We start from the raw sequence: 14,047 nt of genomic DNA on the forward strand, positions 1-14,047 counted from the left end.
AACACAAATGTAAATAAAATAAATACATTTCAACCACAAATGCTCAGTTTCTTGTTTCTTCCTCAGAGTGGAAAGTCTGTGGGAAAAGGCTCGGCCTGAGGCACTCAGACCCCGAGCCCTGCTCCAGAGAGAATCAATCGGCTGGAAGGCCCTGGAAAACGGACTGTGAGGTACAACTTCACACTAAACTACTTCAACTTATTTTGGAGTGGGTGGTCTGGTTTATTTCCCTTAGATTAAAAGGAAGGAAAGCAAAATGTGTAAGTCTCAAACTGTATTACAGTGCTGTGTCTTTTACTCTGTGCTGTGAAATAAGCGCCCTCTCTCTCTCTCTCTCTCTCTCTCTCTCTCTCTCTCTCTCTCTCTCTCTCTCTCTCACACACACACACACACACACACACACACACACACACACACACACACCCCAGGCTGGTCTCAAATTTAGTCCTCCTGCACCAGCCTTCTGAGCATTGGAATCTGTGTAGTCATTTCTTGCACTTGCTGTAGTAAATACAGGGAAGGGCTATCTTCTTTTTGATAGGTTCATCTAGTCTTCAAATGTCTCAGTTTTTAACCCTAGAAACCTCTCCCATAAACATTACTTAGATCAATTGTGTTTTTTGTTGTTGATGGTGGTGGTTTTGGGGTTGGGGTTTTTGTTTCTTTGGTTGGTTTGGTTTTTCGAGATAGGGTTTCTCTGTGTAGCCCTGGCTGTCCTGGACTCACTTTGTAGACCAGGCTGGCCTTGAGTTCATAGAGATCTGTCTGCCTCTGCCTCCCGAGTGCTGGGATTAAAGGCATGTGCTACCACACCCGGCTTAGATCAAGTGTGTTAGTGAACAAATCTAATGAGTTTACCTGAACCACACATGCCCACAAAAGTGTCCTTCCTAATTACACTCTCTCCACACCACCCGAGTGGTGAGCTGCCATGTGGTTGCCCAGGTCTTCTGGAGGAACAGCCAGTGCTCTTAACCTTTGAGCCATCTCTCCAGCCCTTTGGCTTTTTTTTTGTTTTTGCTTTTTTTTTAAAGGAGGAGGAGGAAGAACAGCAAAAATAAAGTTTGTCTATACGAAACTTTTCTCAAAAATTCTCCAGCTATAAATAAAAAGGTAAATATTCCAGGAGAGAATGCAGCATACTATAAACACTGCAACAGAAAGACATCTGTGTTAAACTTGGAAAAAAACAAACAAACAAAAAACATCTCCAGTTATATCAGCTTTATAAACCTGTCCACATAAAATGGAGATGTGGGAGGTATATCTATCTATCTATCTCAGGGAATGGTAGCACTCCAGAGGCAGAGGCGTGTGAGAATCTGAGTTCAAGGCCAACACAGCCAGCTAAAGCGCTGTCTCGATAAACATATAAATAAAAAAGAAAAAGGGAGAGTAAAAATGTTTAATTCAGCCAGGCGTGGTGGTGCATGCCTTTAATCCCAGCACTCAGGAGGCAGAGGCAGGCGGATCACTGTGAGTTCAAGGCCAGCCTGGTAGAAGAAAATGTCTGCTTGGCCAAAGTGGATATACCACTTTATCCACACTGATTTTAAAAACAAAATATAGGGGCTGGAGAGATGGCTCAGCGGTTAAGAGCACTGCCTGCTCTTCCAGAGGTTCTGAGTTCAATTCCCAGCAACCACATGGTGGCTCACAACCATCTATAATGTGATCTGGTGCCCGCTTCTGGCCTGCAGGTGTACATGCAGGCAGAACACTGTATACATAATCAATAAATCTTTTTAAAAATATATTATATAGCTAGGTGTGGTGTCGCATGCCTTTGATTGCAACACTCGGGAGGCAGAGGCTGGCAGATCACTGTGAGTTCAAGGCCAGCCTGGTCTACAAAGCTCCAGGACAGCCAAGATATAAAGAAACTCTGCCTCGGAAAACACACACACACACACTCACCATATCCATATATCTATATACCTATATCTATATATATAGTTGGAAAACATACCCAATGAGCATTTCAGAAATGGTTTACAACCAAATACAATTCCTTCATAGAAACTGGATATGCTGGCTATACCCAAGCGGCAGGTGAGAAAAGGGACCAGGCTCCCCGCACCCAGACCCCTCTAAACCAGCCTCTACTACTAAGGTCATCCCCAGCCCTCAATAGGAACCCCCACCCCTGCCCCCAGCAAGAAAGCCTATATAAAGGCTGTGTCTGCCCCGTCCCTGTTCTCTTCTCCAGAGCAGAGGCAGCCAACCCCAGACACGTCCCTACATACCCCGGGCCCTCACAATATATTTCTTTTATGAGATTTGGTGCCTGGTGTGAAGCCAAGAAACAGTGAAGGGAAGTGGAGTGGGGCTGAGGCTTCTCTGCTGAGGAGGAGGAGGAAGAGGAGGAGGCTGCCTCTCAGAGCTGGGAGCTTCCTGGGCTTCTGGACCCTTTTCATCCAAGCAGGAAGGCCAATGGATATGTCACTTAAATTGCCTCTCTACTTACAATTTAGGGTCAACACCATGAGCCTGGCTACATGAAAGGCTGATTACTTTCTGACTTTTGTTGTTTTTGTTTTCTGAGACAGAGTTTCTCTGTGTAGCCCTGGCTGTCCTGGAACTCACAGAGATCTTCCTGCATCTGCCTCCCCCTAAGGCAATGTGGGCTACTACGCCAGGCGAGGTAACTTTCAATAAATGGTCTGAGGGCAAATTGCCAACATGGCACCTTCCTCAGAGCTGGCAGACTTAAGGCCAGATCTAGAAGCTTCCGTGATACAACGACACTCCCAGAGACATTTTCAGCGTGTCAGACACATGTTCCCGGTTGGGTGTGTGAAGCTCCTCCCTGCTGAGCAGAGCTGTGAGGCTGGGGTTTACTGGCATTGCATGGACACAGGAGCCAGACAGGGAACTAGGGCAGTAAAAAGTGTTGCTCTGCAGATGGTTTTCAGGAAATGAAAGGGCCCCGGGAGCACTGGAAAGTGGAGCTAAAAGGAAGGTGAGACTCTTACAAAGAAGGACGGCAGAGGGTAGCAGTGGGCGGTTAGTATTTTAGAGCAGGGCTAAAAGAATGCAATTTTAGGTTTAGCACAAAATTGCTAGACCAGGGCAGTTCTCTTAGCAGCCTTCCTCCCTACAGCCCTCAAAAGAAACACCATTTAGTCAGTACGGTCTCTTGCCCTAAAACGCAGGTCTTCCTCTACTCACCTGCTGTGATTCTCCAGATGGCTTAAAAGACACCTAATTTCAGTGGCATCTTCTCTCTAAGCAAGCTTTCTCTGCAGCTACTCCTGTCTCTCCACTTGTATCTGACTGTGCTTTTGTTTGCTTTATGAGACATGTTCTCCCTGGCTGGCCTGGAACTCACTTGGTAATCAGAGATCCATCTGCCTCTGCCTCTGCCTCCTAAATGCTGGGATTGAGGGCGCGAGTCGCCACCGCGCACATGCTGCTGTGACTTAGTTTTCTTTCTTTCTTTCTTTCTTTCTTTCTTACTTTTTTGTTTGTTTGTTTGTTTGTGTTTTTGTTTTTCGAGAGAGGGTTTCTCTGTGTAGCATTGGCTGTCCTGGACTCACTTTGTAGACCAGGCTGGCCTCAAACTTACAGAAATCCGCCTGCCTCTACCTCCCGAATGCTGGGATATTTTGAGAGTACGAGCTCAGCCGCAGTTCCCACTGATCTATGGTGCTCTGCTGTCTAACAGGTGCACAGAAGACAACTGATGAAGGAGAGTGAGGGGTTAATAGGGAGATGGATGGAGGCTGAGCAACTAATTTTAGAGCCATCTGACCCAATAATCCCATTGCTGGGAAATTCATCTGGACCACAAAGAATAAAGATACAGCCAACTAGCAAGAAAGGGTGGGCCAGAAGAAGAAGACTTGTTTCCAGGGCCTGGAGAGATGGCTCAGAGGTTAAGAGCACTGGCTGTTCTTCCAGCGGTCCTGAGTTCAATTCCCAACACCCACATGGTGGCTCACAACTGTCTATGATGGAATCCAATGCCATCTTCCGGTGTGCAGGCCTACATATAGACAAAACACTCACACACATACACAGATAAATACATCTTAAGATGGGAAAGCCTAAAAGAAAACTAATAATGCTTTAGAAATGAAAGTAGGGTATAAACCTTCTCTCTGGAGTTTCACTCACCATTACAATGCATGTGGGACTTGAAAGTTTGGAATGACTTAAGGAACCCCAAGCAATTGTTTCAAAAAACTCATTCAAAACTGACCAAGGAACAAATGGTGGTGCTGGAGCACCACAGCACATCTGGACGTTCCAACTGGCTGCAGCTGGAACCCGTCTTGCCCACCAGTATGCCGATTAGGGACTTTAGCTTAGACGGGTCCCAGTCTTTCCCAGTCCAGCTAAGCAAAAGTCCCATTCTGACACTGAAGCATCACTCTCATGGGCAAGCCCTGGCTATCCCAGACCAATGCTTCAAGAATTTAAAGATGCTCAGGAAAAGGTGTCCAGAGTCAAGGAAGTCAAAGCTCCACAGCATTTTGATACTCACTTGGGGGGGCATAAGACTTCTTCAAGAAACTCCTCAATCTTATTCACATCCGTTTTGACTTCGCTGTTGAAGGTTATGAATGGTGGGTGGGTCCCGGGAGCCAAGTTCTGCAGATCTGCAGGCTTCCTGTTAGGCAAAACAGTGGTCAAGATGAGGTCACTATTCACGCTGAAGGGTGGCAACAGCAAGTCCTCCGCATTCTACCAAGCCTGTAAGGATGAGCATGCGCAGTGCTGCTCACTAAATACCAGAACTGCACAGTGCTGCGATGGGGCTCCACTCGGTGTGTAACATGTTGTAAAAGGATGAAGAGTCACTAATTTATACATGCAAAGACAGATCCTTCATCCTCGGGCCTGGAAAGAAGGCTCAGTGGTCACAAATGTGCACGGCTCTTACAGAGGACGCAAGTTCAGCTCCAGATACAGAGGATCTGACACCCACTTCTAGGCTCTATCCGTGTAGACACACATGCCCATGCTTAAAGATAAAAAACAAAGTCCTTCGTTTGTATTCAGGTCCCTTACGCTGGTAGCCTTTGGTCTGCAAGGCCCTCTTGCTACAGGCCCTCAGACTCACAGTTCCCAGTTAAAATCTTCCTTCTCCGCTCCTTCCTCAGGGCCCAGAGACTCTAAACGTTTAAGGTTTACACATTTTCAAATCTTCAGTTTCAAATTCAAAAGCTTAAACAAAAAGCAGAAAATAATAAAATAGCATCAAATCAAAACAAAGGGTAGAAAATTCAAACTGCACTAAGTGGGGCTGTGGCTGAAGCTCAGTGTCAGTGCACCTCCCAGAATGCACTAAGCCATAACACGCACACGGGCTCGATCCCACATGCACACATACGCCACACACACTCGTGCATACATGCATGAGCACAGAGTAATGTAATGCTAATGAGTAAGAAAGTTTTTTAACCTGATCACCTGCAAATCTTGACTACCTAGAAAATAATTTTATCACTCCAAATTCACAAAGCATGACTTAATCAAATGTTATATAGCACATGGTAAATTATTATGCTAAATGTAAAGTACATAAGGCTTGTATTTTAATTTTTGGTTTTTCGAGACAGGCTTTCTCTTTGTAGCCTTGGATGTCCTGGACTCTTTTTGTAGACCAGGTTGGACTCGAACTCGCAAAGATCTTCCTGCATCTGCCTTTCCAAGTGCTGGGATTAAAGGCGTGCGCTACCACCGCCCAGCTAGGCCTGTCTTTCTATAAATCTTATTTTATGAACAGGTTAGAGTCTGATAAAAGTGAAGAAAAGGCCCAATGCTTTAAAAATAGCCCCTGGAAGGGACCAGAATAAATAGCTCTTACTTCCATAATTAAGCATGGCAGCTTTTATGCTCCCCGGAAGGAGGAGGGTGCATCCGGAAGAGCACTGGGTAAAGCTGCATAGTTCCACAGTCCCCTGCTCCACCAGGGACCAAGTGGGGAACAGCATCTTTGGGCTGGGATTTCATCACCACAATTAGCGAAATCAAACAATATTCAACAAAGGTATGCAAATAAAGTCATTAAGGCTCCCCGTGTCCCGTTAACAAAGCTTTATGAGAGGGGGTAAGTTTTTTTTTTTTTTTTTTTTTTTTTTGGTTTTTCGAGACAGGGTTTCTCTATGTATCCTAGGCTGTCCTGGACTCACTTTTGTAGACCAGGCTGGCCTCGAACTCACAGCGATCCGCCTGCCTCTGCCTCCCGAGTGCTGGGATTAAAGGCGTGCGCCACCACGCCCGGCTCGAGAGGGGGTAAGTTTTTTAAATAGAGTTACGGGTTCAGAATTAGCTATGCAGGATCAAGTGGCTTGTAACAATAAAATGATTCATTTATTCGACAATGGAGCATGAAGCCAGGCACACTTAGGATTGGCAATTCCATTAATATTAATGACTAGTAAGTAGTCTATCTTATTTTTGCTTAAAGCTATACAGATTTTAAAAACAACAAAGGTCATACACAGCTGCTTTCAAGGATTAGCTGTTAAGAAGGGCCCTCCTGCAGAGGAGCTACGTTCAGTTCCCAGCAGCTACAGCAAGCAGCTCAGGAGATAGGATGCTCTCTCATGGACTTCACAAATATGCATAATTTTAAAATAAAAATTACTTTAAAAAATTAATATATAGCCAGCTATGGTGGTGCACACCTTTAATCCCAGCAACTCAGGAGGCAGAGGCAGGAGGATCTCTGTGAGTTCAAGGCCAGCCTGGTCTACAAAAGGGAGTCCAGGACAGCCAGGGCTCTTGTTATACAGAGAAACCCTGACTCAAAAAAACCATAAACAAACAAATTTTGAGAAAAGAAAAATATTCACTAATCCTTTTTCTAATTCACTCTTAGCAGCCTCAGGATTTACTATCTCTGGCATTCTCTTGGAGGAAAACAACAACAACAAAAACACGTGGTAGCAAATTCTAGAGGACAAAGGGAAGAAAACAGAAAGGCAGATGGAGGATGGACACACACTATCTAGTTCAAACCCTGTTTGTGAAACTGACTGGAGATGAACTGCAGAGCTGGTCTCAGCGTCTCAGCAGCTAAGTCAGCTTTGTGGAGGAAGATGAAGTCGGCTTTCCTGAATGACTAAGCAGCCACAGGAAACCGGCAGTTCCTCTACAAGGCCGCCCTGTTCCAGCACATTTACTCTCTGCGTGTGTCATTCATACATCTGTCACTGAAGACCTACCAGGAAAAAGTCACTCATTTCTTAACTTACCGAGGACGTCATAAAGTAGGACAAGAAAGACATACATGGGGGCTGCTGTTTTGGGGGATGGGCTGCTGATGTTGCGGCTGCTGCTTTGGAATATGGTCTCATGTGTAGTAGCCCAGGCTGGCCTGGCACTCAAGATTCTTGCTCCTTATAATCCTGGGGTGCAGGCATGCACCACCATGCCCAGCTTCCGATGCAATAAACTGAAAACATCTTGGGGGTCTATTTGGAAATTAGAGTTTGCTCTGAGTTTATAACTCCTTCTCTAAGAGGCTTGGCACGCTAAGTTTCATGTTATGGTTTAAACTACTAGGAAACTACACTGACGTTTAAACTATCATGATCATCTTCCATAACAATGTTGTTACCATGGTAACTTGACTGTGAGTCTGATTCACGTACTACATTACAAGTGGTATGCCTACATTTGGGGAAGGAAATCATCATGACAGTGCAATTAAGGTTTGTTTGTTTGTTTGTTTGTTTTCCTTTCATGGTTAATAGAGAATACAAAGGTTCATTTCCCAGGCTTAGGGGAGGGGGGAAGCAAAAACAAAACAACGACCTCTACGTTTCTTCTCTCAAGGAAAAGCACACAGGAAAATATCTGATTCACTGGTATTACAGCAGATACCATTGCTTATTATGGTAAAAAGCTAATGACTTGGTGTGGAAAGTAATTGCTGGCAAGCCAGAGGACTGAAGTTCAGATCCCCAGGACGCATGTAAAACCCTGCTACGGCCATGTGTGCCCGCAACTCCAGCACCGAGAGGAGAGAGAGACAGATCTCAAGAGCCAGCCTGGCCAAATGCTGAGAGTCCAAATCTAAGGGATCCGATGCCCTCTTCTGGCCTCTGTGGGCACCAGACATCCAAGTGGTGCACAGACATAAATGCGAGCAAAACACCCACACATAAAATAAAAGAGAGCCTGTGCTCAAGGGAGTAAGAAGGGTGCAGACACATGCATACACCAGACAGTAGGGTAACTTTTTTTCTTAACATGAAAATGTTACTCAAATTTTTATTATTTTACATATTACTAAGACTTAATACGTAAATAAAAATTTATAGATATGTTAGGTGTTAGAATATTTGTAAATGTATTTTTATTAATGTATTTACTTTAAATTCCCATCACAGTTTCCCCTTCTTCCTCTCAGTCCCTCCCTCCCCCATAATCCCCTCCTGCCTTTCTCCTATGAAAAGGGAAGGCCTCCCATGGATATCAACCGGACTCGCACATCAAGTTGCAGTAAAACTAGGTGCATCTTCTACTGAAGCCATACAAGGCAGCCCAGTAGGAGGAAAGGAATCCAAAGGCAGGCAACAGAGACAGTTAACTTCTTTTTGTTTTGTGTTTGTTTGTTGCTTTTCCCCCCAAGACAGAGTTTCTCTGTGTAACAGCTCTGGCTGTCCTGGACTCTCTTTGCAGACAAGGCTCACCTCAAACTCACAAAGAGCCACCTGCCTCTGCCTCCGGAGCACTGGGATTAAAGGCATGTGACACCACGCCTGGCTTTTTTTTCTTTTTTAACATTTATTTTTATTTTATGTACATTAATGTTTTGCCTGCGTATACAACTGTGTGAGGGTGTAGATCCCCTGAAACAGGAGTTATAGACAGTTGTAAGCTGCCATGCGGGTGCTGGGAATTGAACTTGGGTCCTTTGAAAGAGCAGTCAGTGCTCTTAACCACTGAGCCATCTCTCCAGCCCCGACAGTTAACTTCTTACACCTAGCATTTCTATGTACTTCCCCAAGGCAGAGCTATCTTAGTGAGTCCTCCTGATCGTCTCTCCTCAGATCCCTAATCTTATACTTTGTTTTGTTTTTGCCTATATAACCCTGGCTGGCCTGGAACTCAGCTGAGAGCCTCCTGCCTCTGCCTCCCAAGCTCTTAAGATTACAAGCTACCTGCAAGGTTCACCTTCTTACACGCCCAGCCCCTCTCCCCTTCTCTAACAGAGCAAGCGAGATGCTGGTCTCTGGCTTAGAAACTCCTGGGCAGTGCAAGTCTTCAAATTAAGACCCTGGCTACTGCCATGCGCCTGTCAGCCACATAAGGTCTGTAAACCAATAAACTATTAAGAGGTCAAAAACGGTCTGAAAATAGTCAAAAGCACCCTTGAACGGTGCCGATGCTGACGGTTAACCTTCCCTTTGTCCTAACTTGAATGAATAGCTGTCCTAAGAAGCTAAAGCCTGCTTGCTTATGTCGCAGCATAGCCAGTGCTTACTCCTTTCTCACAAGCCACCTGCTTCTTCCCGCGTGTGATGACATGTGACGGCGTCTCTCCACTCTAATACATGTTTATCCGCAGCTTTTGTTCAAATGGCAATTGTGAAATCAAGATTCGTTCTGTAGCCAGGATGCCATTTAATCTAAAATGCCTTGAAGACAACTTCAGCATGAAAGAGAAACAGGCTTGGAAATAACTCCCACCAAAGCATTAAGGCTGCGCTGGAAGCAGGCGCTGGGAGTGCTGGAAGGCTCGCAGAGGGCACATCTACCCAGCCCAGTCATTAGCGCCGCCTGAGGCTCAGAACGCACGCCAACGGGCCAGAGCCAGCCCCACTGCTCATAGGATGAAAGCTACCAACCACCGCTTCAGGGGGCAGAGTGGGCTGCTCAGAAGCTCTCAGGGGGCCGTCACTCTGGGCTGGCGTGCTCTGAGATCGGTACTTTCACTGCGGCCGTGAGCAATTTCCAAGATAGGCAGGGAAATAGGCTCAGTGGGTTATTTTCTCCCCCACAGGCTTCTAAAAAGAGTCACAAAGCTGTAAAACTAAGTATACATTATGGGAGGTACTTCATACTGTGGGGTGCGTCGCTCTCTGGTGACAACTTCATTACATGCCGTTTCTGAGCCAGTGCGCATTCTCTTGGGTTGGTTGCTTTCTTTATAAACTGTTCACAGCTCTAAGCTTGTGGGAAAGGTCCCTGCCTAAAAGCAAGGATCTATCTCCGTGACAGAACACTGAGAACCTGGCTGGAGGCTGAGGGGGTCATCGTCATCACGTGCCTTGCACGCCTTCATTTTATCCTCCTACAGGTTTAAGCTGAGTGTGGTACCAAACACCTGTCATACCTGCACTCGGGAGCAGGGGTGCAGAGACAGGAGGACTGCCACCTGGGCACACTGCAAGCCTTGTCCCTAGGAGGGAAAATGCATGATGTACTTGAGGCCTAAGGTTTCTAGAGAAAACCAAAACACCCCAGGCCTTAACTGCAGGTGTTCTCTGCTATTGATTATGATACACAGTACTAGAAAATGTACATCCTTGGTATTGTCTGGCTATAAGACCCCAAATACCTATTTCCCATGTATCATTTTTTATATATGAGGTACAATACCCTCAAATATACCAACTCTCAAGTATCAATCAACCTGCAGCAACAGTGCCTCGCAGAGTCTGTAAGTGACAAGTGGCCCTGCTGCCTTCACTTCATTTTCCCCACCAGATTCAGCATTCCTGGTCCATCGTACAATCAGTCACTGTGCTCAACTGTTCAAAAAGAAGGCTTTTCAAAGCATGGCACTCAGCTCATTTGTTCCACGCCAAAACTGGAATAGGAGAATGCCACACAGTTTAGGACACAGTAAGGGTGTGTGTGTGTCTGCGGCATGGTCTATTTTAGGAGTGATACTGAGAAACTCCCTTTTTGAATATATGTAGGAAAATAAATGTAATAGAAGGATTACTGCATGACTTATTTTATTCTTAAACTAGCTCTGTCCAACACGAATGAACTAATGTCTTCCCAAGAGCCTGTAGTCACTGTAACTCTTACTCTACATCAGACGTGCAGTTTCAACATTCATATACTGTCTCCAAAGGGATTATTTTCATCAAACATCGCCCCCCACCCAAGCCCTGAGCATGCCCTTATGAAACAGTCTCACTTTATAGCCCAGGCTAGCCTTGAATGCACAACAATCCTCCTGTCTCTGCCTCCAAAGATGAGCTGCCACACCCAGCTAACTAATACACCTCTAAATCTTCACTATTACAAAGTAAAATAAAATAAAATTTTTAAAAAGGCCAGGAAGCGGTGGCTCAAGCCTTTAATCCCAGTACCGGAAGGCAGAGGCAGGATGATCTCTCTATGAGTGAGTCCAGCCTGGTCTACAGAGAGAATTCTAGAACAGCTACGACCACACAGAGAAACCCTGTCTTGAAAAAGAAAAAGGGTGGGGTTTAAAAATTAAATGATAAGGGCTGGAGAGATGGCTCAGCGGTTAAGAGCACTGACTGCTCTTCCAGAGGACCTGGGTTCAATTCCCAGCACCCATATGGTAGCTCACAACTGTCTGTAACTCCAAGATCTGACACCCTCACACAGACATACATGCAGGCAAAACATATAAAGTAAAAATAAATAAATAATTTTTTAAAAAAAATTAAATGATAAGGCACTGAGAGACACCCTGGGATGCATGCTGGGAACAGCTCTGTGATAACTGTCAGGATAAACAGGCATCGGTTCTGCCACTGTGAACCGCAGCCTGACAACAGGTTTCCCTAGACACATTAACAACTTGAAAAGGCTTAAAAAGTCACTAGCACACAAGACTGCGGCACTTATGTGTGGATGTCAGGAGCACCGTGTGGGGCTATAGGGATGGCTCAGGGTTAACCCAGCACACACAAGGCCCTGGGTTCAAAACACAGCATCCCCCCCAAAAAAGGTGTGCATTTCCATCACCAGGTCCTAGAGTTTCCAGTGGTACAAATATTTTTTTTGTTTTAATTGTGTGTGTATGTGTGTGTGTGTGGGCGTGTGTGTGTGTGTGTGTGTGTGCGCGCGCGCACGTGTATATGTGTGTGCGTGTATGTGTGTGTGTGTGTGCGCGCGTACATGCGCGCGTGTGCACACATTGCCTACATGTATATGTGTGTACCACTTGCACATCTGGTGCCCTCCAGAGACCAGAAGAGGGTGTGTGATCAGCTGAAACTGGAGTTACAGATGGTTGTGAGCCACCATGTAGTTGTTGGGAACTGAACTCGAGACCTCTGGAAAAACAGTGTCCTTAACCACTGAGCCCACTGAACCTGAAGCTCACCATTTTGGCTAAGCCGACTGGCCAAAGAGCTATTGAGTTCTATATCTTTGGGGCCTAGAGGTACATAATTGCCCTTCAGAGATATTTGCTGGGGAAAAAGCAGAAGTCCCTGAATGAAGAGAGCTCCCTTCTGTCAGACCTCTTCTTAGCCTCCCTTATTCAGGCCTTTGGAGAGAAACCTGGACACACATCTTCAACTAGCAAGACTGCTCTTAGTTTATACATACCAGATGTGGTTTAAATACCGCAGAAAATGTCCTATCCCCTGAAAAACGGGTTAAATAAAACAGACCACAACATTATTCAGCCCCCTGAAACTCCTCTTCTTGTGTTCCCCACCTCAAACTGCGACTGCACCTGGTCTTTGTGCATGCTAGCTGGGCAAGGGCTGTACGCTGAGCAGTGTCCCCAGCGCTGTACTCCCCTCAAGGATGCGCATGACACTGCCCACAGTTTAGCACACCCGAGACCAGGAGGATGGCAACCAGAAAGCAAAGCTCTTGGCACTCATGTTTACACTGAGAAACTCAAGGGTTTCGCTGCGTCCACATGACAGCTAGCCTCAGGTGCTGCTCGGGAGATTTAAGGTTCCAGGGAAGACCCAACTGTGTTAGTCAAGGATGTGGCAAATGCACCAATGGAAAAACTATGATTTGGAAGCAACACTGTAAATAGACCCTAATGTTTATACACATTATACACGTTATACACACACACTCTTAAACAGAAAACATGAATCACTTGTTTCCTTACTGTGTGATCAAAGCACAGGGCGGCGAGAAGACCCATGCTGAAGATAAAGTACTCACTTGCAAGCTATTCCACACCAAGCCACGTCTTCTTACCTTTTCAGGTCAACGGTTGTGACACTGAACACAACTCCTTTGAGCCAGAGTATCATAAAGAGCCTCTGCGAGAAGGGGCAGTTTCCTATGCTCTCACCATCACTGCCAGCCTGGAAATAGAACAAGACATGACAAACAAGGTGAGGACGATGACTCTCAAGCAGCAGAGCTTCCTAGGAAGTCCAACCAGAAAGACTGGGAGTGACAAGGAGGATGGAAACACAGGCCACTAACTACTATCGTCTTTCATTTGCCTCCGTTTTAGAAATGACCGGTCCAATAAAGCATTGTCCCAGATGCCTCTGTAAAGGAGGCTTTAGTGCCACTTTCCAACCTGGCAGCCAGCAGCAACATCTGGCTAATGAGTACTTACAACAAGGATAGCACCAATGTAAAGAAGATCTCGTTTTACTTACCTTTTTTTTTTTTAAGATTTATTTATTATTACGTATACAGAGCTCTGCCTGAATGTACCAGAGGAGGGTATCAGATCACATTATAGATGGTTGTGAGCCACCATGTGGTTGCTGGGAATTGTTTTACTTATCTTTAAAAGTCACATTTAGCTAAGAGCTCTGTGGTGGTTTGATTGATGGAGATGCCCACCGTGTTTTGTTTTGTTTTGTTAGTACTTGAATACTTTGACCCCAGTTTGTGGCTCTGTTTGGGTATGATTAGGAGGTGTGGCCTTGGTGGAGGGAGTATATCACTGGGGGGCGTGGGGGGTGGGGGCTTTGAAGGTTCATTTGTGCTGGGACTCTGCTCCAGCAACCAAGGCTGGTGCCTGCTGTCACACCTCCCTACTGTGATGGTGGCAGACTCTTATTCTTCTGGAACCCTTAATCCCAAAACAAACCCTTCCTTCTGCAAACTGTCTTGGTCACAGTGTTTTTATCACAATGGTAGAAATAACTAATACAGGCTG

The 14,047-nt window shown here is 45.6% G+C and overlaps 1 protein-coding gene across 1 annotated transcript in view; it reads right to left on the bottom strand.

Annotated features, from left to right (window-relative positions):
• The window catches only part of CLIC4 (chloride intracellular channel 4), a 50,871-nt gene that overhangs the window by 11,112 nt on the left and 25,712 nt on the right, over nt 1–14,047 (bottom strand). Inside the window, exons 2-3 of the mRNA XM_084788360.1 lie at nt 13,123–13,232; nt 4,490–4,615 (exon numbers count right to left, since the gene is read on the bottom strand). Coding sequence (XP_084644486.1) covers nt 4,490–4,615; nt 13,123–13,232 — 236 coding nt within the window. The remainder of the gene's footprint in view (nt 1–4,489; nt 4,616–13,122; nt 13,233–14,047) is intronic.

Source organism: Acomys minous (genome assembly GCF_964271855.1).
Source record: "Acomys minous genome assembly, chromosome: 6".
In the NCBI taxonomy this organism is placed as follows: domain Eukaryota; kingdom Metazoa; phylum Chordata; class Mammalia; order Rodentia; family Muridae; genus Acomys; species Acomys minous.